The sequence below is a fragment of the Alosa sapidissima genome, chromosome 1, assembly GCF_018492685.1.
Source record: "Alosa sapidissima isolate fAloSap1 chromosome 1, fAloSap1.pri, whole genome shotgun sequence".
Lineage (NCBI taxonomy): Eukaryota > Metazoa > Chordata > Actinopteri > Clupeiformes > Clupeidae > Alosa > Alosa sapidissima.
The window spans coordinates 11,208,442-11,235,159 of NC_055957.1; the positions used below are offsets into that span (position 1 = coordinate 11,208,442).

The 26,718-nt window shown below is 42.5% G+C and overlaps 2 protein-coding genes across 3 annotated transcripts in view; both read left to right on the top strand.

Moving 5' to 3' along the window:
* Positions 1–7,868, top strand: part of gpr158b (G protein-coupled receptor 158b) — a 45,038-nt gene extending 37,170 nt beyond the window's left edge. For both annotated transcript variants that reach the window (XM_042110430.1, XM_042110438.1), the window contains 3 exons: positions 5,246–5,351; positions 5,569–5,715; positions 6,034–7,868. In XM_042110430.1, coding sequence (XP_041966364.1) covers positions 5,246–5,351; positions 5,569–5,715; positions 6,034–7,743 — 1,963 coding nt within the window. In that variant the 3' untranslated portion in view covers positions 7,744–7,868. The remainder of the gene's footprint in view (positions 1–5,245; positions 5,352–5,568; positions 5,716–6,033) is intronic.
* A 3,487-nt stretch (positions 7,869–11,355) lies between these two features.
* Positions 11,356–19,482, top strand: LOC121678854 (annexin A13-like). The gene is made up of 11 exons (XM_042058244.1): positions 11,356–11,499; positions 12,187–12,262; positions 12,537–12,631; positions 13,284–13,454; positions 13,928–13,961; positions 14,068–14,147; positions 14,611–14,679; positions 15,024–15,125; positions 15,381–15,456; positions 16,376–16,488; positions 18,428–19,482. Exons 1-11 carry the CDS (start codon positions 11,485–11,487, stop codon positions 18,545–18,547), a joined length of 951 nt encoding a protein of 316 aa, XP_041914178.1. The 5' UTR covers positions 11,356–11,484; the 3' UTR covers positions 18,548–19,482.
* The last annotated feature ends 7,236 nt before the right edge of the window (positions 19,483–26,718 follow it).

Consider the following 26,718-nt stretch of genomic DNA (forward strand, 5'->3'; position numbering starts at 1 on the left):
ACTCCCAGCCGAATTCTACAGACACTTTTGGGACATATTAGCACCACTATTCAACAGAGTAACTATAGAAATGAAATCCTCTTCCATCATACCCACACACATGAATACAGCAGCCATGACTTTATTGTTAAAACTAAACAAAGATCCATCTCATCCCTCTAGCTACCGATTTCTCTCACTATTAAACACTGACTTGAAAATGATCTAGAAACACTCACTCCTATACTCATTCATCCAGATCAGACAGGCTTCATAAAAAATAGACAGGCCACAGATAACCTCCGCAGACTGTTCAACCGAATCAATATATCACAAGAATCACAACAGAAAACCATTATCATTTCACTTGATGCAGAAAAAGCTTTTGATAAGGTAAACTGGTCATTTTTATTCAACACTCTCCACAGGTTTGGCTTCGGAGAGTCATTCATCCACTGGATTAAAACACTATACACATCACCAAGGGCAACAATCACCACTAACGGAATCACTTCACAGAGTTTCACACTGCACCAGGGCACTAGACAGGGATGCCCTCTCTCGCCTTCCCTCTTTGCCATCTTCATCTCTTGCAGCAGCAATACGACAAAACCGCATAATCAAAGGAATTCAGGCAGCAAACGTACAACACAAAATCAGTTCATATGCAGATGACCTCTTACTTTACATACAGAACCCACAGGTGTCACTTAAAGAAACTTTCAATATCATCAATAGATTTTCTCATGTTTCACATGACACTATCAACTGGAACAAATCAATCGTACTGCCCCTCTCCGATAATGCATGGGATTTTGGAGCTCAGGATACTTCCCCCCACTTTCAAACTGGCAACATCAAATACCTATGGATTCATATTTCCCCCAGGCTGTCAGAGCTTTTTAGCCTCAACTATACTCCTCTCCTCAGGAAAATTGAAGACGATTTCAAACGTTGGTCAAAACACCCACTCACACTCATCGGAAGAATAGCCGCTGTCAAAATGAAAACTCTCCCTCAGATTAACTACCTCTTCTCTATGATCCCCACTACTCCCACAGACAATTGGTTCAAAACTCTCAATTCATTAACAACACAGTTCACTACTTCCTGGCAAATCAGTTACAATACCTAGTTAAATGGATCAACATACAAAATCACAATTACCCATGGCTGGAACTAGAACAAAACCAATGTACAGATATCACAATAGCAGACCTCCCCTTCCACTCAGAATCAATCAAAAAATCCAACTTCTGCCAACGCATTACCATCAATTCAACTCTGACAGCCTGGTGGAAAACAAACCAAATCACAAAATCATCACTAGCACTAAACAGGTACACCCCACTCTGGCACAAATCAGTGTTCACATTACAGAATAAACCTTTCCACTTCTCCACATGGGCACAAAAAGGAATCTCACATCTTCACCACATGTTTGACAACCACCAATTCATGTCATTCAATACACTGACACAGAAATATGGGGTTGGGAGAGAACAATTCCTTCAATATTAACAGCTTAAACTTAAAATTAAAGATAAAACAAGCCTCACCAACAACACATTACAACCATCTGAACTTGTAGAAAAACTTATGAAAATTAATAACATCAAAAAATGTACCTCCCAGCTATATACACAAACCTTAAAACAACAATAACACTCCCAATAACCAAGTGAGAAAATTACTTGGCGTTCTCTCCCAACCCTGATTATTGGGAACAAATCTGCAATAACATATTTTCCATGACCAATAACACAAACCTACAGCTTATACAGTATAAAGTCATTCATAGATCTCACATCACTCAAAGTAAAATGTTCCAAATGGGCTTAACCAACACAGATATTTGTTCACAATGCACTTTAGGTAGCACAGATGACTATCTGCACGCCATGTGGCTCTGTCAACCAGTCTACTCTTTTTGGATCACAATCACTGAGGCACTCTCTACTATCCTGGACTCCAGAATCCCATCATCTCCAACACTCGGTCTTCTTAATGACATTTCTGAAATCCACATTACGCAACACTTTAAAACCCTCATCTCTCTAACTGTCGCTAAGAAAATATTACAATAGAAAAACATCATGCACATATAGAGAGAAGCAAATGTCAGCTTCACCTGTCACCTGGTCCCCTTTTCTATCATTTTTAAATTCAACAAAATCATAACCCCAAGCCCCCCCCCCTTCTTCCTTGCCCCCTCTCTGTCTTTATTTATCTGTTTGTTTGTTTGATTGATTGATTGGTTGATTGTTAGATTAATTAATCAATTGATTAAACTTAATTTATTTATTTTATTTAACCTTATTTCCTCCTTTCCCCCCTACATTCACCACTCTACATATATAGACACACACTAACAACACCCAAACATAGCATGTTACCAAAGCCCTTTTCCATAACCCGATCATGACCACTCACAGACCTTTCTACTCAATTACAAACAACTGAGTCCCGTCCTGTCAGTTCTGTCATCATCCTGTCCCACTGTCTGTCTGCGTGTCTGTCTGTCTGTTTGTCTGTCTGTCTCTCCGTCTCACTTGTCTATCTGTTACCTTGTTGCGTTTCATGTGTTTGATGTTTCACTTCACGTGGTGCTATGTGATTCCAGGGTCACATAAATGGTTGAGGTAGGACAAATTGTATTTGCATTTGAAAAATATATTACTTAATTAAAAATAAAGTTGTCCTCCAAAGAGGGGGGGTGGTGGTGGGACAAAAAAAAGAAAAAAGAAAAAAAGAAACACATTCAGCACACAGTGAGGTGAAGCACACACTAATCCCGATGCCTGCTACAGCGGCGCTCGGGGAGCAGTGAGGTGTTGGGTGCCTTGCTCAAGGGCTCTTCAGCCGTTCCTACTGGTCGGGGTTCGAACCGGCAACCCTCCGGTTACAAGTCCGAAGCCCTAACCAGTAGGCCACAGCTGCCCCTCAAATTCTTAAGATATCTGCATTGACAGACAGTTTATACAAGAAAATCCCAGTTATTGTTCATGTCTGTATACGGCTCTACAAGCTGCCATGCCTGTAGATGTAGTTAAAAACATGAAACGGGCTGGTGTTGCAAAATATGACATGATTTCCCTACTGCACCCCCAACTGACATCAGCTCTCAAATGAATAATTACATTCGCAAGCGATGCTTATTAAGACTGCCAGCCCCAGACTCACAGATGCTGGGCAGCAGGTGCAAATTTTTGCTCTGCAACTGCATGTCTATTTGTTTTGACTTGGTTCCCATTTCTGTCCATGTTGTGGAAAAAAAACACTAAATAAAAAAATAAAAATGATAGCGCACGAAATCACCAAACATCTCTGGGCACTCAGGGTATGGTTCTCATGGAAAAGTGTCGGCAAGACAGCACTGTGACAGCACTTCAAAAGAAGTGTCTGAAGTATCCAGCCTGTGCATAAATCTGCCACGGCTTCAAATAAACTCTGCTGGACCGGGCTGCTCTGCTTGGCCCTAGTCCGGAGGTCCTTTACTCTCCTCACGGCTCGGAGGAAACATATCGTTCCAGTTCAAGTCTCTAAGGCCCATATGTTTGCAGGCTTAGATGTGTGTGTGTGTGTGTGTGTGTGTGTGTGTGTGTGTGTGTGTGTGCTTGTGTTGTAGGTAGTGGGTATGTATAATACATGCCTTTGGGAAAACTGTTATGAAACAAAAAATTTTTTGCCAAAACTATCCACAAATGGCTGTTAGTTTTTCTCACAACACTAAAAATAGACATTTCCTCCCATAACAAAGACCTCCTTTGCACTTAAAATGAAGACCTTATTGACGCACGTATTGATTTCTCCTCAGTCCTCGGGCAATTTTCCTCTTATTATTGTCACTTTGTTCTCCAAAGCACTGGCGCCCCACACAAATAACTCACGGCTTGGCTCAGAATAATTACAGTACAATCCATTCCCCAGCTCTGCTGCGCCAGCCACTGAGGCTTCCTGCAGAATCCTTTCACCTATTCAGGCTGTGTTGTGTGCCCGGGAGGCTGCCGCACAGCAGGCTGCTGGAGCAGGGAGATAAGCAGCCCCGCGTGTCTGGGAGCGAGTCGTGATGCCGCTTCCCAGTGATGTGCCAAAAGTCCCGTCTTGAATGACTAATGTGATTAATGAAGTGGAATCTAATTATGCCAAGCCACCACGGAGGCGCTTCGGCGGCGACCTACGGACCACCTTGGACACCGGAATGGTCCTCGCTAGTTTGTTGGCCTGGTGGCCGGGCCTCCCTCTCTCACATTTCGTCCGGCTCCTTTTGTTTGCGCCAGGCCATAGTTAGCCTTTCAGGGGACGTGGCAGTGGGCATTGTGTGATTGTGAGGGTGAGTGATTTGCATGCAGCTGGAGGTCTCTGGCTGGGCCGTGTAGAGAGAGATGTCAGTGTGAGCGGAAGGCACGATGTGCTGATCCACGCTGTTCTTTTTGTTTAATCGGCAGGGTTGGGGGGGGGGGGGGGGGGGGGGGCTTATGGGGGGTTCCCTCGATTAACTCCCTTCGTTTTTGAGGGGTGTCCCAGACTTATGTACACTTTGAGTACGCACACACACACACACACACATGCACACACACACACACACATGCACACACACACACACACACACATGCACACACACACACACACATGCACACACACACACACACATGCACACACACACACACACACATGGGAGGGCACACATATATGTATGTGCGTACACACACACACACACATGCACACACACACACACACATGCACACACACACATGCACACACACACACACACATGCACACACACACACACACATGGGAGGGCACACATATATGTATGTGCGTACACACACACACACACATGTACACACACACACACACATGCACACACACACATGCACACACACACACACACATGCACACACACACATGGGAGGGCACACATGTATGTATGTGCGTACACACACACACACACACACACACACATGCACACACACACACACACACATGCACACACACACACACACATGCACACACACACACACATGGGAGGGCACACATATATGTACGTGCGTACACACACACACACACACACACACACACACACACACACACACACACACATGGGAGGGCACACATATATGTATATGTATGTGCGTACACACACGCACACACACACATTTAACCATTTATTTATGTCCACATGAAGAAACACACAAACACACACACACACACAGGAGGACACACACACACAATTTCCCTCAAATATATTTGTATCCATCCGTAGGTTCTCCCTGGCCTCCGATCTCCACCCTGACTGGATGCTGACGTTGTTCTTTGTCCACACACACCTGACCGTCACCGTGACACTGGGCCTGATGTTTATCCCAAAGGTAACCTCCATTAATACTGGCTCATGACCAACTTCAATCCAGCAACACTTTTATCTTAGTGGCCGCTCAGTATATTCATCCAGTATATTCATTGTAAGCCCTAGTACTATATGCATGAAAATGACTCAGCTACATTCGACAGTGTGTGTGAGACTTTCCAACGTTAACAGAGGACAGAGGAGTGCGAGTCACGTTGGTGCTGTTGTTTCTCCTGCAGTTCTTCTCCTCAGAGACACACACTAGAGATGACATTGCCACTGAGGCCTATGAGGATGAGCTGGACATGGGGCGCTCTGGCTCCTACTTAAACAGCAGCATCACCTCGGCGTGGAGTGAGCACAGTTTGGACCCAGAGGACATACGGGTGAGCTCCACTTACTATTCAGGAAACTTGGTATGACTCGAAGAGCAATAAAAACAATAGCATGAACATTTCCTTACATTTTACTGGATACTGCTGATTAATGTAATGAGCATGATCACTTAAAAAAAACTTACTGTAACATGCTATAACACTATTCAGGCTCTGAAATAGAAAATTGAAAAAGGGGAGAAGCACACACACACACACACACACAGACTAGCTTTGCCTGTTTAGATATAGCTGTCTCCTGATCCTTCTTATTTAATGTGGCCTAATTAACTCCAAGTCCTTTTTCTTACCATTTTTCTTCTGTCCCAGGAGGAGTTGAAGAAACTCTACACCCAACTGGAGATCTACAAAAGTAAGAAGATGCTGGCCAACAACCCTCACCTGCAGAAGAAGCGCAGCTCCAAGAAGGGCCTTGGCCGCTCCCTAATGCGCCGCATTACCGAGATCCCGGAGACAATGAGCCGGCAGTGCAGCCGCGAGGACCGGGACGGCAGCGAGCACGGGAGTAACCGAAGCACGCTGCGGAGGAACCACCTGGACGCCCGGTCCAGGGAGGACTCCCTGAAGAACAAGATGTTCTCCGTGAAGAGGTCGCACAGTTACGACCACGTCTGTGACCAGAATGGAGACCCCAGTGCGAGCACCACACCTGAGAAGCTGGAGGGATCGACCACCGAAGGGTCCCTGCTGGACACGCTGATGGGCAGGAAGGCAAAGAAGGCATCCGAGCCACCAAAAGTTGAGCCGGCCGAATCGGCCGAGTCCGTGCCGCTAGTGTGCAAGTCAGTCAGCGCCCACAACCTAACGGCCGACAAGAAGCCCATTCACCTCAGAACGAGCATCATGCAGAAATCCTTGAGTGTCATTGCCAGCGCCAGGGAGCGGACCCTGGGTCTCACGGGGAAGACCCACAGCGTGGAGGACGCCAGTAAGAAGGGTCAGAAAGCCCGGGACGGCAGGCTGTCGGAGGTGGACGAGTCCCCCGAGTGCTACCCAAAGATGATCATCAGCCAGTCGGTGGAGTACAGCAAGACGCCCAGCAAGATGGGCATCATGAAACAGCAGGTGAGTGGCAGCCAACCGTCCATCTGCTCCGAGCACGGCAGGAGCAAGGAGCTGTACGACCTGTCCGAGGTCTGCCCCTGGGAGGTGGAGGACCTTCCCACCCCGTCTGAGGGGAAAGCCCAGAAGCACGTGTCCATCGCCTCGTGCGAGGCCACTGCTGTCCACGGGGGGGGCTCCAAGAGCAGCCGGTCCCAGCAGAGGCAGAAAGGCACAGGGCAGTCGCCCTCCAATCGGCGCCGCTCCAGAGATAAAGGAGGGGATCGAGATGAGATGCCCCGGAAACCTCGATCGCCTCTCAACCTCGCCCCGAATCACGAGGCCTGTCCGTGGGACGCGGACGAGCCGAGGGAGAGCGCCGGACTGTCTCCGGACAGGACCGGCCGGAAGAAGAGCGTGACGCCCACCGACGGCAAGCCCAAGGTCCTGCACTCGGACCACTCCAAGTCCACGGGCAGCCTGCTGCAGCCGCCCACCCTGATGGTGGAGATCTGCCCGTGGGATTACGACGCTCCGCCGTCCCCCAAGCAGGACAGAGCGGTGAGCCCCACCTACCACGCCAAGCCCAAGGACTCGCACTCCAAAAGAAAAGGCTCCTGCTCGTCCAAGAGCAAGGATAAGGACGATGAGAGACGGCAGTCCAAAGGCAGGGAGAGGAGGAGCTCGTCCAGCAAAGGCTCCGAGAGGCGGCGGGTCAGCCAGTCGTCCGACAGCGGCCAGGCTGCCATGACGTCGAGCGGTAGACGACGGAGCTCCACGCGGGAAGCAGGGCTAACGGAGAGTAAGAGAGCCGAGGCGTGTCCGTGGGGGGCAGGGACTGTGCCTGACGGTATTACCAGGGATGGTACCAGTACCAGTCCCAGCCCCTCCACAGCAAGGGACAAACCTTCACATCCTAAACCGGCAGGGCCACTCAAGAGCGTCAACATGGAAGACGTCTGTCCATGGGACTTTTAGGACAGCAGCGGCAGGCAAACAAGCGCATGATACTTGATTGTACACTTCGGAGCTGTTTCCTCCTCCCAGCTCTCCCAACCTGAACTTTGGATGTAATGAATCCAGAAGGTGACCTTGAAAAATGGACAAACAGTCTCTCAAAATTGCCTTGTCAATTCTGTTGTGTCCCTTGCAAGCATTCCAGATTGTTTTCAAGTATTTGTTAAACTATAATAGACAACGTTGTTCTTAGTGCAATTATGGAACTCCGAGTCACTTTATCTGCTGTGTACAGAGTGAATGTTTAATTCATCACTTGTACTGTGTTTGGTTGGTCATCTGGCTTTTGTTCTTAATGATTTTCTAACTGACAGCACAAATGCATGGGTGTAGGAACACAATGCTCAGATCTGCCATGGGTAAACAGTGGCTGGGATGTTGGGCTCATCGCGATAATTAGGGAAGACGTTAAGGAAGCGGGTTCTTAAAAGGTATTATAGTGACAGTGTGAGTTGTTTACTATTCAGCCAGTGCCCTTTTGGACTAAGCATTACAAATTGCTGCGTCGAGAGGCCTCTTTACCAGGCCAATTAAAATGAAACTCTTGGCATATCATACAGTTTCTTCATTATACATTTTGGGATTTAAAGTGTGAATATCACACACATATATTCACACACACAATTTACACTGGAGGCACCAATTTATCACATGCAGAGTCAATTTAAAATTCCATTTTCCGATTTTAACTTCCCTCCAACATCAAACTCAAAAGCTATAACAAATCTTTGTCTGCATTTGTCACATACTGCAAACAGTCAAATGTTATCCATTCTGATAGGTCGTTCATTGGCTACTTAAATTCACCACTTTCTTCATTTTGTACCAAAGATATAGACTCATTTTTGTTAAAAACCAAAAATGGAGGGTTTTTTTTTGGTGTCAAAACAAGAAAGTTTGTATGCATGTCTGTGAAGAAACCAGTTTTGTGCAGTAGGTTTGGGTCTCATCATAGATATACTCAAAGTATGGCAAATGGGCATTGCATGGATAATCAGACACACAGATGCTGTTCCGTTTATATCAATTATATTTATTTATTAATCTCTTGTTTTCTTGCATTGCTGTCTTCACTCGACTGGTGCCGTGGTATAATGTAGAGCTACTCTTATCAAACATAACCAGTGATGTTGACTGAAGGGGATGTATTTCAAAGGTACAGTGCTCCAGTGGCTTCTGCATGACAGCACATGTTTCTTCACTGACCACTTCAGACTCCCGCAAAAGATTTTCAAAGGATCATCCAATGGAAACTATACCTGCCTAATCCACTGTATTTTGTGCTTGTACTGATGTCCAGTGACAAGTTGTTGCATCCACATGGATGGGGGTGTTTACATTGTAGATTTATATTGTGTTCAACTGTGATAGCATGCCTACTGTATAAATACCCCTGTGTTCCATGGAATAAACATTTCTATGAAATTTAGAACCCAGATTTTAGAACACTTTTCATTTCACTTAGTCTGTTAATTGTATCCTTAATAGTCTTCCTTAATGTTTTGTTTACAGTGTTCTGCATTGTATGTACATGATTAGGTGATACATGGGGCTGTTAATTTAAGTTTAATAAAAGGCAATACCCTCCTGTTGAGGCTTATCATCAGGGTACCATACTAAACATTCCTATAGCAGCACACCAAATGAGCTTACAATGAGACATTAGATAAATCAGCTTGTATGATATTAGTAGCACTGTCAGAATCCAAATATTGATTAGCTTATTTGTTGAAATAATTTTTCTTTTTATTTCAAGACATTGTTCCTACAGGCTTTTAGTAGTTGATCTCAGAATTTAACCCATCTCTTCCTAAATTTGATCCACAATAAGAATCTATCGCTAAGTAACACACTGCCCACCTGGAGTTTCTTTTTTTAAAGGTAACAGTAGGATCTCTATCACACTCAGCGGTACACTCCATATGGCATACCTTGCAAATCCCTCAACAACATCATTCTGACCTCTTCAGAAAGCTTAATAAACCAGATGCTCACCACATATTTAGCCGTAATCATCAATCTTTAGGGCCGGTTCACCTACTGATATGCCAAGTAAACAACAGTGGGATATGAGATGTGCCATGCACATTGCAAATGCATTAATGATTCTGTTATGCCCAGCCCACACAACCTCCCTATATCTCAAGTACATCTAGACAACATTGCCTCCCTGAGGACATTGTTATCATGACATGCGTATCCATAGTGTACTGTATGTACAAGATCCAGCAAAATGTATTATTATAAATGTTTAAACTTTCAAACCTTTCAAAGACATTTTTCTTATGACAGTGTATGGATTGAGTGGGGAAAATTCAATTGTAATTTCAAAAAGTAAGATGGGCCTGATACCAATTAAGTCCAGTGCAGAATTTTTTGTAAATATCTCAGGACATGGACCACAAGCCATTTCATGTCCTGTCTCTCAGACCCTAATTCTCATCCTGCATATTAAAATGAATGAAAGTTTTGAGAAGAATCAAAAGCATTCCATTCTGAATGCGTATGCTGGTCAGTGCCTGGTCAGCTGTCAATACACAGAGAACATGTGGGTTGCTGTTTTGTTTGAGCTCAAATGACAATGTCCATTTGTTTCAGCTCCAGTACCAAGGCCACTTCACAGTTGTGCAGTTCATGATTTTGATTTAGACTGTTTGCACATACTGATCAATTTCTTTCCAAAAGGGGGTTGTATTTCATTATAGGTGGTTGTTGCTGATTTACAAGTTACTTATTCCATAGCTTGCATGGCATATCATTGTTAGACTGAAAACTGTTTGATGTTAGTGCAATCAAATGCAAATTTGACAAGCTTATTTTTAACTTACTACAGTAAGTGCTGTGCACCATGGAGAATCCACATGCTACGCAATGTCAAGTCAAGTCAATGCTTTATTGCCAGTACGATGGAACGTCACCTGGAATTTGGAATAGTGCTTAGGCTCATACAGCACAGACAGACAGAACAGCCAGTACAGACAGTACAACATACACAGCCCATGCAAGACATGACACAGATGCTGTAGAAAATGCTAATGGATAAAAAAAAACATTTTTAAAATAAGATGTCTTAAAAATGGCATGCATAGCATCTCATGAGATCTTGCCCTCTTTATATTAAGTAAACACCAGCGACTTTTAGCTGCATATTGACAGAATTTCTGTGCAGTAAAATGATGTTCAGCAGATCTAAAAACACTGCCAAACAAATTTACACCTGAGCATGCAAATACCTGACTATGCAAATTAGGCTGTGCCCTCTCCACACCAACATATAAGGTATCCATGAAAACACTGAATAGGCATGGTCTATGCTATTTTATATCAAGCCCATATAATTCCCATATTGTTGATAATAACTAAAATTAGGCTACTTGATAGCCTATATATGTGGTTATAAAGTGAAATCACTGAAAGGTAATTCAAGTATTAAAATATATATATGTTGTTTGTAAATAGTCGAGCGTGAAGACATTGTGAAGAAATGTTGGAGCACATACCCATTCTGTGGTATACAGTGGGGTGTTTCCTGCAACTTCGTCTCCACCTCTAATTAGCTTGCATGACGTCAGGGATGCGGTGGTGGAGGAAAGGAGTAGCCGGGGTGCAACAACAACGGGCCTGTAAGGAACTGGGAGTCAACAAGACATCACGGACATCACACGGACACGGACTTCGGACTTCCTGACAACGCAGTTGAAAATGGGAAACGTTCAAGTGAGTGGTGGATATACTCACTATAGCATTTTATCGTAGAAAACTATGTCCGACTTAAGTGGGAGAGACTTTGAGAGAAATAGACTCTAAACTTCATACGATATGTTGTGCTGATGACAATGAATAGTCTGCCATATAAAGGGCTTAAATGGGCATAAAGGCTCGCCTCACATTTTTAATGTGAAATACTGTGCTGTCAAAGTTTTAACTGCTTAAGCTTTAGTTTTTGCTCTAAAAGACGATTGGCCTTCACGCTTTCTTATGTCTATGCGATGATATTTCTTAACAATTTGGATTGTGCCGCATGAGGCTCTCGGATCCACCCACTGCTTGGGGAATTTATATATAACCCGACTGTGATCAATAAAGTCATACAGTCAGGAATGGAATGGCGGTGGGCGAGGCGGAAGAGCGCGGACGCTATTCTAGCCAGCACACCAGCATCCCATGACTCAGCCAAAGATCGTTAAGGCGGAGCCTTAACAATCTTTGACTCAGCTAACATGACTGCACCAGTGCACCCCTTCTTGACTGACTGACTGCTGTGTTTCAGCAGCAGAGGCCGAAGGGACCGTGTAGAGAGGAATTAGGAGGACGTAATCTGTCCAAGAAAATGTTTGAATGAAGTACCATTCTGAAATATTATGTAAATATTTAGTAGGCCTATTGGGTGATCTTTTATTTCAGCCCACCGTTGTTCCTTATGCAGACTTTGATGTGATGTCTGATATCAAAGCCATACGCAAAGCATGCAAAGGCCTGGGTAAGTTTGTATTCCAGCAGGATATGTCAACAATTTGTAAAAGGTAGTATGGAGTTTCATGTTCTTATACTCAAACATATGAATGTATTCATTTATGTATCAAAACACGTCACACATTTAATGATGCCAATTGCCAAGGTAGGCTATTGTAAGCTATATGTCCTGAGAGAAAAAAACACTATGCTCTCTTTGCATTTATGCATATAAGTGACTGACATTCCCGTCATGGAATCCGTCTCCTTGATACTGTAACAATGTCCTGGTCACTTCACAGGGACAGATGAAGAGGCCATCATTTCAATTTTAGCCAACCGCTCTGCTGCCCAGAGGTTGGAAATCAAGCAAGCCTATTTTGAAAAATATGACGACGTAAGCATGGTGTTATTTCTGCTATGAATTCTGGGATCTCGGTGAGGTGGACTGTGGCATGCGGTATTGGATTTTTAAAAAAGGCATTCAGAACATGTTTGATGATGGTGGAGGTTATTGTCCAATAATAATACCAGTGGTATTAAATGGTTCCTGGAGTGTTGTTGAATGTGCATATTGTGAAAGTGGATAATACAGTGTGATTTTTGACTGTTAAAAGTTGCAATTGGTGAATAAACTCTTTTGAGAGGTGGATAAACTCTAATAAGAGGTGGATAAACTCTACTTCTGAAATTTCAGAGGTGGGTAAACTGCATTTACTTGCGTTTAGCCTCCACTACATCCCTGCCTATGTCTGAAAAAACTGACAGAAAACTTCCAAGTAACTGCTCAGCACTATAACTAAACTAAATTTTTGTCATCATTTTGGAAATATGCACATTAGGCCTATAGTGTTTGATGACTGATAACCTATGTGATCGTGCACAGGAGTATACAAGATTCAAACAGATAGTCTTGAAGAATGATTCAGTGTCATATTATATCAACATAAAGCTGTAGGATGAAGGGCTCCATCCACTGTTGTTGAGAAGGGATGTTGCTCAGCAGCTTCCAAAAGAACCTTTGTGCCCACTGTGTGCCTTCCCCTCAGGAGCTGGAGGAGGTTCTGAAGAGCGAGCTGACAGGCAGCTTTGAAAAAGCCATCATTGCCATGCTGGACCCTCCGCCTGTCTACGCCGCCAAGGAGCTCCGCAAGGCCATGAAGGGGGCGGGCACTGACGAGGACGTGCTGGTGGAGATCCTGTGCACCAGCAGCAACCAGGTCAACAGCATCACAGCCACCTTCAACAACAGCATGCAGATTCAGTAGAAACAACTCCTCTCAATTCTCCTTCAAACAATTCATTATAACATAAGTAAAGGCTTTCTTAGTGCATGGGCAGAGAGTTTGACGGAATTCATGTTTCCATGGAAATTAGAATTATTTAGAAGGCTGTACTAAATTGGACACTGAGAAAGCAGCAGCCGTGTCATGTAAAAAAAAAAAATGTATTTTACACTGTGAAATTATGTGAGGCTATTAAACTTCTTGGTGATACGCTTACAGTATATAAATAGCATCATAAGAGAATAATGAGAATTCATGTGCACTCATGACACTGACATGGAAGAACATAGATGTATGACACTGAAAGCGTTGACAAATTGAACAATTTTGATCAATTCTACAACATTGTAGCCTTGCAATATTGCAGTGTCTTAATAATGATATTACTCTTATCCCTTTTAAAATAGGATATCATAAACCTGAAAGAGGCCTACGCCCAAGGTATGTGTAAGGAGTTGATAGTACAGTAATAGTTATGGTCTCTGAATTTATTCTAAATAATTTATCCCATTCATATGTCTCTGCTTCTCTAAATCCCCTAAACCAGTAAACGAGCGTGACTTGGGTTCTGACATTGAGGAGGACACGAGTGGAGATGTGAGGAACCTGCTGACCTCTCTCCTTCAGGTAAACGTATAAAGAGTTTTATATTCCTTTATTTCTATTCAGCACATGTGTGGAGTTATTAGTAAAGTGTATTGTGGTCCACTGCTCTCCAGAGTGGGTATTTGTAGGTGATAAATGTTCTGGCAGAGTCTGGGTCATTTTTGCCCAGCTTTCACACCCATCCTGTTTCCTCCGTCTTTGAAAGATGTGTGAGTCATGTCCTGCCCTATGTTTCCCACTATGATTATTATGAAGCATTATTTCTGCTGCCTGAACATAAGCTCCTTCAGTAGGTACAGGTGTCCTGGAGAAATCTGTCAACCTATGATGCCATTTCTATTAGATAAATTCCTGACTAGAAAATTATCAGTAGTGATGTATCAATGGGTATCCATTTCAGCTACCTTCTTTTCTGTTGTGGTGGCAGCTGATGAACACCGATCTGTGTTTATTAAGGTTGTTAATCTTTTCTCTTCACCGCCAGGCCAACCGGGATGAAAACTATGAGGTGGATGAGGGCTTAGCTGAACAAGATGCAGCAGAATTAATTGAGGTATGATTACTGTCTTAGTAATAGTAATGTTTACTAATTACAGTTTGTGCAAGTTAACATTTTTAAAACAACATACAGGCACAAAATGGGCCTAACGTCTCCAAAGTCTTGTCTTTTGATTTCCTGCAGGCTTGTGTTACAAATTCAATCCAAGTCCTATTTGCCAGATTCACCTAAACAACCTCTTGGAGATTTGTTTTCCTCTAGAACATCATTATCTGAATCTCTCTCTCTCTCTCTCTCTCTCTCTCTCTCTCTCTCTCTCTCTCTCTCTCTCTCTCTCTCTCTCTCTCTCTCTCTCTCTCGCTCTCTCTCTTTGTTTTCTCTCTTTCTCCCCCCTCAAGGCTGGAGAGGGCCGGTTTGGGACAGATGAGTCCACCTTCACCCACATCCTCACACACAGGAACCACCTGCAACTCCAAGCCACATTCAAGTCCTATGCATCAGTAGGTTCACAGACAGTTCATGATGTCCCAAAGGACTTTTCATAGCCTAAACAAAATCACACCATCAGTCTCTCTTGTGCCACTTAAAACTGAACAGGAAACTAAATATTGCAAACAGGTATTACACAGTAGACTAGGAAAGCCTCTTTCAAAAAAAGAGAACAATGTTCCAAATTCGAATGCACTATTTTGGCATTCTTTATTGGCTTGATGTGATCAGATGTTTAGCCTTGGTGTTTCTATGTGTCGGTCTAGCTCTGTGGCACTGACATCCTGGACTCCATAGAGAGTGAGGCCACTGGGACGTTAAAGGACTGCTATATCACTCTGGGTGAGTCCCTCTGAAGGCTCTGTAATGTCTCTTGGTAGATGCCCTACTTACAGCCCTGCTGAAAAAAAACGCTAGAAACCAGCAATGTAAGACCAGTAACACCAGCTAAAATGACCAGCTTGAGGTGGCACGACAAGCAAAAACAGATGGATTACCATCGTAAGCTGGATAAACCAGCTGAAGGTATGTTTTCGCAAGAGTTTTGCGAAAACATTGTCTAGCTAGTCAACCACAGGGGCAGCCGTGGCCTACTGGTTAGCGCTTCGTACTTGTAACCGGAGGGTTGCCGGTTCGAACCCCGAAGCGGCTGAAGTGCCCTTGAGCAAGGCACCTAACCCCTCACTGCTCCCCGAGCGCCGCTGTTGTAGCAGGCAGCTCACTGCGCCGGGATTAGTGTGTGCTTCACCTCACTGTGTGTTCACTGTGTGCTTCACTAATTCACGGATTGGGATAAATGCAGAGACCAAATTTCCCTCACGGGATTAAAGAGTATATATACTACTACAGTATACCATCATTGATGGTCAAACAAGCTGATTAACAAGCTGGTCAGCCAGCAATCCATCTTGAACTGGTCGGGCTGTTTTTTTCAGCAGGGAGATCATTAATGTTCAACCAGAAAGACCCAAGTGAGCCTTATTAAATATCTGTTGTACACAGCCATGTTTTGATACAAAAAGGTAAAAGTTTTTTATTAGTGAATTTTCATACTAATGTGTATGTTAGAATACACCATATAAATAGGATGAGTATGGCATAAAATAATAGAGTCTAATGGCAAAAATGGTTTATTAGATATCTGTAAAACTGACCACTCTGAAAGTACAGTTTATTGAGTTTTTTTTATTTCATGACAAAACAACTTGGACCCAGACAACACACCACTCATCAATAATAAATCTTTCTATGCTGTTGTCAGTGCGCTGTGCCAAAAACCCCCAGTTGTACTTCGCTCGCCAGCTGAACAGTGCCATGAAAGGAGCTGGTACTGACGAGGACACACTCATCCGCATCATCGTGGGCCGCTCCGAGGTACGGCAGAGCTGTCCTGCAGAGCGTCTGTGCTGCAGGCGACCTGGCTGATGCATATCCACCAGCAACCCTAGTCCTGGCAGTCACAGGGCTATGGAGTGCTTCCATGTGTGAGGGGGCTTTCACGCTTGAGTCTTTCGCAACTTAACTCGTCTCATGTGTATGAGTTCATGTTCGACACTGCTTGGAGAAGCAGATTACAAAAAAGACTTTCAATCATCAATCAATCAATCACTCATTACATTACATTACATTACATGTGGGTAACGCATTTTTAGCCAAAGCGACTAACAACATGTTAAACAGTTTTTAAAGCAATTCTCTCAACAATTCTACAGTTTAAAAAGGTGGAGTACAATAAGAATAAGTGCATCAGTAAGTGCTGTTTTTAAACAGTCAAGTGTCAGTTCTAGTCAAGTGGTAAGTGCTAGGATCAGCAAGACTAGTTGTAGGTAGTGCTACGAGAGGAGATGTTGTCTGAAGAGCTTGGTCTTCAGGAGTTTTTTGAAGATGGAGAGGGATGTCCCTGCTCTAGTAGGAACTGGTAACGCATTCCACCAACGAGGAACAACAGAGGAAAGAAGTTTGGATTGGCCTGAGCGTACCGGTGGCAGAGCTAGACGTTGTTCGTCTGAGGAGCACAGCGGTCGGGAGGTAGCATATGCCTGTATGAGGGCATTCAAGTAGGTGGGAGCAGAACCAGAGACTACTTTGTAGGCAAGCATTAGAGACTTGAATTTGATGCGGGCGGCCATAGGTAGACATTGTAGCTGGATGAGCAGCGGGGTAACGTGGCCTTTTGGGTTGGTTGTAGACCAGGCACGCTGCGCAGGCTGGAGACCGATCAGGAGGGCATAACAGTAGACAAGTTGCGAGATGACTATTGCCTGTACCAGGAGTTGAGTAGCATCTTGAGTCAAGTAAGTCCTGATTTTCCGTATGTTGTAGAGTTCAAAAATTCCCACGTTTGAGAGTGTAGAGAGAAGGATGCGGTGATTCACTGTGTCAAAGGCAGCCGATAAGACAGAATGAGTACTGATAACCGAGCGGTCGCGAACACCACTAACCACTCGGTGAGTTGCACAGTTTTGAAAACGAACGTTAAGGGTTGTTTTAAGGACATGTTTGTGCATGCCCATAGCCAGCCATTCTGAAACAGTCAGAGGCAATTCAAAACGAGTCAGAAAGTCGAGAAAGGAACCATCATCAAAACTTCGGTGTTCACCACTCCATCCAAAACAAACAAGAAAAGGGATTCAAAGGGCTAAATTCCCAGAATTATCCTTTAACACTTTGTGTGCCAAAAACACAATATTGCGTTTTTTGTTCCCATGCATAGAGTGCCAAAAACGCAATATTGAGTTTTTGCTTTTTTAAATTACAAAAATAGACACTCTAACACACCTTATGTGCGATTTTGGGAACTCTATGATGAATTGAACTGAAATAGATAACGATCTAAAACTCATGAAAACGCACAATTTGGACATTTTATCTGGACATTTTATCATAACTAGGCTTTTGATGGTTGCCGCTTTGGGTCGAATCAGTGACGCATGCATGTCAGGTCAAAACCAGGCCATTTATTTTATTGGGTTTATCACTAGGCGGCAGTCTCGCCAGGTCGTGCTAGGTCACTTCCCGGAAACTTTGCAGGCAACACAACGCTATCTCCATTCCTAGAAAAAAAAAACAGGGATTTTGATGAAAACTAGCCACTGTTTAGCTTGGGATTTCTCAGGAACAGAGGCATGTAGAAATAAACGGTTTGTACCTACTGAGAGCTTAAAGTCTCACCTTTCAAACGAGCCATAGTATGCGTCCATAGCTATAACATAAAATACGCAAGTAAGTACAGCTTTATGTCACTGGTGATAAACTTTCCCTTTCCCAAATTGTTAATTTGTTGGTTGGCTTGTTTTACCTGATTGCCCGGCAGATTGATCTGGAGACCATCAAAGACATGTACCTGGAGAAGTATGATGTGACTCTGAAGGATGCGCTGAGCTCTGACTGCGGCGGCGACTTCAAGCGTCTGCTGATGGAGCTCCTCCACTGAGAGACGGCCACGCAGACGGCCAAGCTGCCACACCAGCTGGCCTACTCTCAGCTCCCGCCAACCAACAGAACTCAGCCAGCACCCCCGCGCTCTGTCTCTCTCTTTCTTTCTGTCTCTCTCTCTGTTTTGCTTTCTCTCTTTCTTTCAAATACACACTCCTTTTGTCTGTTGGGGGTGTTGACACCAAATATTCCTACCTTTCTCTGTCTGTCTGTCTCCCATAATTTTTCCACTAACTTTTTAACCTAAGTGCCGTCAGGTGACACACATCACGGTAATCACATAGTCAGACATTGCTGAGGTTCAGAGGCTCTTCCTCTGCCTCTGTTTAGGGGACCAATGCTACAGAGTGGTGGTGCAACAGGTGATAGTTGTCTCCAGGTAATAACACAGCAAACCTACTGCCATATGGGGCTTCTTAGAAACTCAACACTTAACAAGGTATTAATCATAATTTATCTTAGTAAAACCATGTGTAGTCTATTTTAACACACTACTGGAAGTAAACTCACTTTAACAACATTGGCCCTGATCTTAGACCTCAGCTTTGTATTAAATGTAGAGGTGTTCAGGTCCTTGTTTTAACTTGTGAAGAAAGGAGGAATCTGCAGTATGCCTCTGCTTAATTTATCATCAGTTATATGGTGTATGCATGTCATTAAAAAGCTCTTAAACGCTGCTGTATTGCTGTAAATCCATATACAGATGCAATTAGAATATCACTTAGCATATAAACACTAGCCTTTCACACCATAACACCAGAATGTCAGTTCTGTAACTGTTTGAGAAATTACACAGTAGGCTATCTCCCTTCAATGGGAGTTTACTAGGGACTATTATGTTATTGCTGTGTGAAATAGGATGTGAAAATATGAATTGAATTGAATTGAATTGAAACTAAACAAAATAAACTATTAACTGTAAGATCAATCAAATCCGCCTAACTATGGTCTTTTCAGTTAACTGTTATTGTACAGTGATCTTCAAAGAATGATCTACAAAGGAAATTTACCCAATGTGCTAGAATGGCATTTTACTATAACTTTGTTGTAGTTGAGGCATTTAAGGGCAGCAAGACATTTAAGGGTGAATTGTCAGTCTCTAGATGGTGCTGTTATCCATTTTATTTCTTATACATTTATTTTTGTTCACCCACTCCATGCATTAGCAACAGGGTCGGCTCTAGGTAGGGGCCAGGGTGGGCTAAGCCCACCCAAGCATTGTGTCTTGCCCACCCAAACAAAGTCAAGATTTTTTTTTTTCAGTTGTGCATCTGTGCGGTGTGCACCCTCAAGCGCAGCTTGGATGTAGATGGGTTGGTGTTGAGTGTAATGGTAGCTAGCTGGTACTAGCTGTGTAGTAGGCCTATGCATGTTTGTTAGGTAAAACTCCCTCCTGATGCCTTAAAAGAAAACTCAAATTTTTCACATAGATCTATGTTTCTCGAAGTCACTGAGTACTGTCTGTACAAGAAAAAACCCTGAAAACAATCTGTGTTACGTAGCTTGTTTTGCTGCAGCCATCGGCTAGAGTAGCCAGGCAGCTACAATACTACAATCTAGGGGGCTTGATTTTAAAAATGCCACCAGAGTGTAGCACTGTTTAAAATAAAATATCAAATACCCTAATTTTAAGTGTGTCAAAATAAACTACAAAATACATTAGCCACACCATGTATCAAAATTAAATGCTGCATTTTTTTTAAAGTACTAAATGCTCTTTAAATGGAGCATGATATCACTTTCCAAACCGTCCATATCTGTATATTAAATAATACATTCCTTCATCCGTACACTGACTCTTGCTTAAGTGGACAGTGTTTGAGAGCAACAGCTTTTCTGCCTAGGGGACATGTCATAACCTGCAAACAGTCAACAGATCAATTATGTTGACTTTCCTGTTACATCGCCTAAATACTGTCAGAGATACACTCAAAAAGTCACAACTGAACTTGTCAAGCAGTAGGCCTACAAGGTGGAGACATATCTCTGACATCGTCAATGCATGCACCGATTGAGCAATGTTGCAGGGCAACCACATTACCGGTTCCATGTGTGCCGATTGGATGATTAAAGGTCTCAAGAAACTGATCATTAAAGTTCTCAATTTTCCTAAATCTCAAGATTATGATCACAACAAGTCTGGACAAAGTCAGCACCAGTCAGAGGCTACATTCATTGTTTTGCACTTTTATCATGTCATCAGATCCCCAAAAGTAGGCTATTGGTTTTTTCCAAAAATATTTGTCAGCATTTTTAAACTACATACTTCAAATTAAAAATACGATTTTTGTATTAGACATATATATTTTGAATCAGAAAAACTGCCCATCCTTGGCTGTTGGCTGCAGCAACTCGAGCTAGGTAGTAGACCCAGAGGCAGACCCTTTCTATACGTGCACTACGCTGGCCTTCACACAAATGAAACAATCTTTCCGTATTTGAAATGATGTTGTATCAGCCCTACTCAGCCTTCTTGGTGCAGATGTGCTCTTACTCTCAACATTTTCAACTTGCTGCTGCTCACTGATTTTTGTCTTACTGCAGTACTTCGCTCTACATGATACATGATATGAAACTTTGATTTTGGAGGAAATATCATCTGTATATGGAGCCAGAGTTTTATGGACCTTCATCACCATCAAAACAAAATTCAAGTGAATATTTTAATAAAGGTGTTCCATCCCAATGTTAACCTGATTCAATTGGATCTGTGCTTCATATGAATTGTTTACTGTGACATACAGTATGAAATCATTATTAAATGTAAATATAGATCAGCACTTACCTTATGTAACTTACCTTGTAATAACAATGAATTTGTCAACATTCTCCTCACCACTGATAATGTGATTTGGACTTGGAGACTGTGTTTTGGCAGTGTTTCGTTTTCTTTCATTTTGGACACCTCATACATTGAGTGACAGAACATCCTGATTCGTCATACTATATTTACATATTTGGTATTGTTGGATTCAGAACAACCCCACCTTTCCCACAAGCCATCATATGTGTTCTATGATAATCCCTGGTAAAGCAGCCACAAAGTAAATGAAAACATTCTGCATAGATATTCATTTTTTGCATGTCCGCTTATTTTAGGTATGTGTTTACATGTCTCCATTCATTAGGGGCAGCGGTGGCCTACTGGTTAACGCTTCGGACTTGTAACTGGAGGGTTGGATTCGAATCCCGACCACGGCTGAAGTGCCCTTGAGCAAGGCATCTAACCCCTCACTGTTCCCCGAGCACCGCTGTTGTTGCAGGCAGCTCACTGCGCCAGGATTAGTGTGTGCTTCACCTCACTGTGTGTTCACTGTGATGAGTGTGTTTCACTAATTCACGGATTGGGATAAATGCAGAGACCAAATTTCCCTCACGGGATCAAAAGAGTATATATACTTAATACTACTATATTCCATACATCAAGATATTCACATCCAATCTTTAGTAGGTAAAGCAACTTCCTGACTGTAAACATGCCAAGTTGGTTTTGGGGTGTATACAGTAACAATTTCTGTTAATTTAACAATCTTAGCAGTAGGCCTAAAATATTTTTAGCCAAGAATCCATTTCATATATGGGAGACCTTAGAAATGAGCAGAGCCGGACAGTAACGGAGTAGGCCTACATTTACTTGAGTACAGTACTTGAGTACAATTTGGGATCTGTAGGTTTACTCGAGTATAATTTTTGGGGACTACTCATGACTTTACTCAAGTACATTTGAGAGGCAAATATTGTACTCTTTACTCCGCTACATTTCTATCCATAACCGTGAGTACCCGTTACTTTTTTAAAAAAAAAAGGAAAAAAGAAAAATCTCGGAAACCCTCAATTTGTTGTTTCCCTCTCAAACGTGATTGGATTGCGCAGGCGCCACTGATTGGGACAGCCTATCAGCAATCACTTTCAGCTTTCCGCCAGTCAACTCCATGGTCAGATTTAGATAAGAGACGAAACCATGGACGAAACAATGGATGAAGACGCAACAGGTTACTGGATGCCGGGAATGTGCCAACCCGTGGTCCCACCTCGCCAGACTATTTCAATTTGCAAGTTAATGATAGTATTCGCTTCAAGTGTTTCAATTACAAAATAGTATTTTGCATTTGAAATATGTATTTCAATTCCTTTTACATTCTCCACATTAACATTTTTCATAACTTCATGTAGGACGTTTCTGTACATAAATGTAAGCACTGTGGCAGTAGTAATGCGATATTTAGAAAATATACTCTTGTACTCTTGATACTCAAGTACTTTTAAAAACAAGTACTTCAGTACTTTTACTTAAGTAGACATCTGACTGTTGTACTTTTACTTGTACTTGAGTAAAATTTAGCAAGGGGTATCTGTACTTTTACTCAAGTACTGTAATGGAGCTGTGTACTCTGTCCGCCTCTGGAGATGAGGAAAAACATTGTTGTGTTTAGTTCTACCTCTGGTAAGGGTATCTCAAAAATTTGGGGCCATTGTCACTATAGCCTAAATGTAGTAGGCTAGAACCGGCCCTGATTATCAAGCACATTGAATATTTTGGTTCTAGGTATGCACTTAATACAAGTAACTTCACTGACTTCACAGCACATAACGTAGGCTACTAGCTAACCAAAGCGAAAATCATTTGAATTTTTGGTAATTCAATTCAATTCAGTTTTATTTATAAAGCGCCTTTCGTGCAAACAGCAATACAAGGTGCTTAACAACAGCACTTAGAAATAAGATAAAACAAAAAGAATGATAAGAGCAATAACATAAGTGTAAAAATAAAAATAAAGGTGCAAAAGTCATAAAATACACTTTACTTGACCGTATTGACATAAGAGTGACATGACACATGAAACCTAACCCTAACCCTAGGTTCCCTGGATCCCTCATACCAGACAACATCCTACTACAGCTCATAGAACTCTGTCTTACTCACAATGACTTCGACTTTGACAATAAAACTTACCTCCAGATTCACGGAACTGCCATGGGCCAGAGATTACGCAAACATATACATGAGCGAGTAGGAGCAAGCAGCCTTAGCCAAATGTCCATTTCAACCACTTTTTTATTTCCGGTTTTTACATGATATTATAGGTGCTTGGTCACATCCTCTGCCATTATTCTATGACTTCTTAGACATTCTCAATACACATCACCCTTCAATAAAACTTAAAGCCACTACTCACCCTCACTCAGTGAACTTCCTGGACACCACAGTCTTCCTCACTCCCATTTCCCCTTCACAGAAGGGAATCAACACAAAGGTCTACTTTAAACCCACAGATTCACATGCCTTACTCCATAAACGTAGTTATCATCCCAGGCATACCTTCAAAGGAATAATCAAATCACAGATCATCAGATTTCATAGAATATGTACTTACCTTGCAGATTTCCATGAAGCCACCTCTGTCCTCTTCTCAGCTCTCCGGTCTCGCAATTATTCCAAACGCTTCCTGCGAAAAATAAAAAAAATAAACATCGGCTGGTCTTGCTCCCACTCGCACATATACTACCTCACACACATCACAGACATCCATTTTGACACCTTCCCCACCCAGTTTGTCTCTCTTGACCCACCCAATCTCTACTACTCACCTGTCACCTACTCCCAACCTGTTCCCCCTTCCTAATCCTCTCCCTCTTTCTTTTACCAATACCACCTGTCCTGCCCCCACTTCCAATTCCCACCCCATATCCCACACCCAATTCCCTTCTTCTAATCCTACTATTAAGCCCCCTAAACCTAACTCTAGTGACACTTCTTTACTTGGGCCCCCTAACCCTAACCCACACCCTAATCCTAACCTTAACCCCAATCCTAATCCAAACCCTTTTTCTAACCCCAATCCTGGACCCCTTAACCCAAACCTGAACCCTAATCCTAATCCTAACCCTTACCCTAACCCCAACCCCAACCCTAACCTTAACCCTTACCCTAACCTACCCATGCCCCCTTTGTCTGTACCCTCTCTAGCTGTCCCAGCTAAGATTATCCCTATAGTGTCCACCTACTCTACCCATACACTACACCTTCATTCACAACTCAAAAAACACTTCAATAAACTTCAAACATAATACCCTCACTTCTCACAGTACACACCCATTTCTGCCTACAGGAAGAACAAGAATCTTAAAGACCTCCTTGTTCGTTCCACCTTCACACCCACCTCCCACCCCCAGAGAAGCAGTACATTTCACTACATTTCAATTCATCACTAACATTCTCACCTTTCAGCCCCTACAACATCCTTGCACCCAGACAGCTCCAACCTGGGCCCACTTCCCCGAAAGCATCTTAAGCCTAAGAACGTCGTAAAGTCCCTCTTACGAACGTCTTAAGATTTGCCGACTGTTTCCCGAAACCATCGTAGCTTAAGAGCATCGTGAAAACACTCGTAGATCTACGAGTGCTCCAGAGTACTCGTTACCGGCTAAGAGCGTCTTAACAGTACTTCTCACTGAGGTCACCAACAGGACATACAGAGGAATTACAATTTAGAATACATAATCCAATTTGCGTTCCCATTCTTTATTGTGTTTACCTGTGATTAATCAGATTTTAGCGTGCAAAATAGCCTACATTTAATGGTCATAATAATGTAATGAAAAGCGGACAAAAATGCAATCAAGTTATGAAACGAGACGTTGCCAGAATAGTTTGACATTATCTTTGCTAAGTGAATATTTTATTAGGCCTATGAGGTAAAAAGCAGAGAAAGCAACATGTGGTTTAGTCTGTAGCCTACTGCATCAAAATCTAAGCCTACACATTTCCTCCCTTTCTTACTCGACTTCTTTCTTATCTTCAAACGTGTTCTTAAGTGGCACCGCGAAAAATTATTGCATGGTGCAACAATCTAATCTTAAAATAATTACAATTATTTATGTCTCTGTGTGGTATATAACCTACTTGGGATGCTTACATGCAGATGTCAAAGTGTTTCTATATTCTCGTATTGATGTGAATTAATGTGTAGATCCGAAGTTTAAATGGTAGGCCTATAGCTGTGACGTGCAGTCACCTGACATCACCGTCAAATCAGAGGATATTTCAGAACTATTAACGTGGACAGCTCCCCTTAAGAGCATCTTAAGAGCAGTGCATGCGCGTTCACGCTACGAGCATGTTCGGGAAACAGTCGGAAAAACCAAACGAACGATCGTAAGATGAATCGTAGAAAACCCTCTTAAGAGCGTGTCTCCGTCGTTATCGGGGAAGTGGGCCCTGGTCTATGCTATTACATGCACACACATACATTGCCATCTCATTTACATTGGTGAAACAGGACAGACACTGCGGACAAGACTCTAACAACATCTCAACAACATCCAGAAAAACACTTCCAGTGCACCTGGTCACACACTTTCAAACACATAACACAACATACCTCACCACTGGCTCCTTGGAGGGGAATTCAGGCTGGACCTCAAAACAAAGAAAAAGGGCAGAAAGAAACTGGAGTTTAAAATTAAAAACAAATTAGTCCCAACGGTTTAAATGAAAAACTAAATTAAGGTTTGCTTTTGGATTATTTAATAAAGTTATTTAAATGTATGAGCCCATGGTCTTATTTTAATTGTCTCTTGTCTTTTACTTAATGTCAGGAAATAGCACTTTTAGTCTTTGGTGTCCTTGTGTTTTCTTTACAGCACTGGTATTCCTTTTGTCTTTCTCTGTGTGTGTTTTATCTATATTGAGTGTATTTTATTACAATTATATATTTAATCTATTTATATTGCACATTTGCACTTTAGCACTTATTATGACCACACAATTTTAGCACTTATCTTACCTGTACTGTGGATATTACCTAGTAGGCACTTTTGGACTATTTTAGAACCTTGATATTAAGTACTTTTATGATTTTTACCTTGAATGAGTTTCTTAATAACTAAATTATTAATATTTATTAACTAGTTATTATCTATTTATTACTTATTTATTACCATCTACATCTTAGATCATTTCTTGAAATATAGTTCATTCAGGTTAAGACCATGGAACTCTACAATACATTTTAACATGCTTTTACATAAAAGAGAAGCTAAAGGGTATGGTACCAATAGGCCAGTGCACAGAAAGAACATTACACCACTTTTAAACTTCATTCTTCCCCTTACCTAACCTCTAACCCTAATCCTAACCCTTAACCCCTAACCCTAACAACCCCTAAC

What these genes read in the sequence shown, in the direction of transcription:
- LOC121678854 (XM_042058244.1), top strand. An exon ending in GAAAGAGGCCTACGCCCAAG is followed by an intron (nt 13,962 to 14,067) that starts GTATGTGTAAGG and finishes CCCCTAAACCAG; the next exon opens with TAAACGAGCGTGACTTGGGT. An exon ending in ATGCAGCAGAATTAATTGAG is followed by an intron (nt 14,680 to 15,023) that starts GTATGATTACTG and finishes TCCCCCCTCAAG; the next exon opens with GCTGGAGAGGGCCGGTTTGG.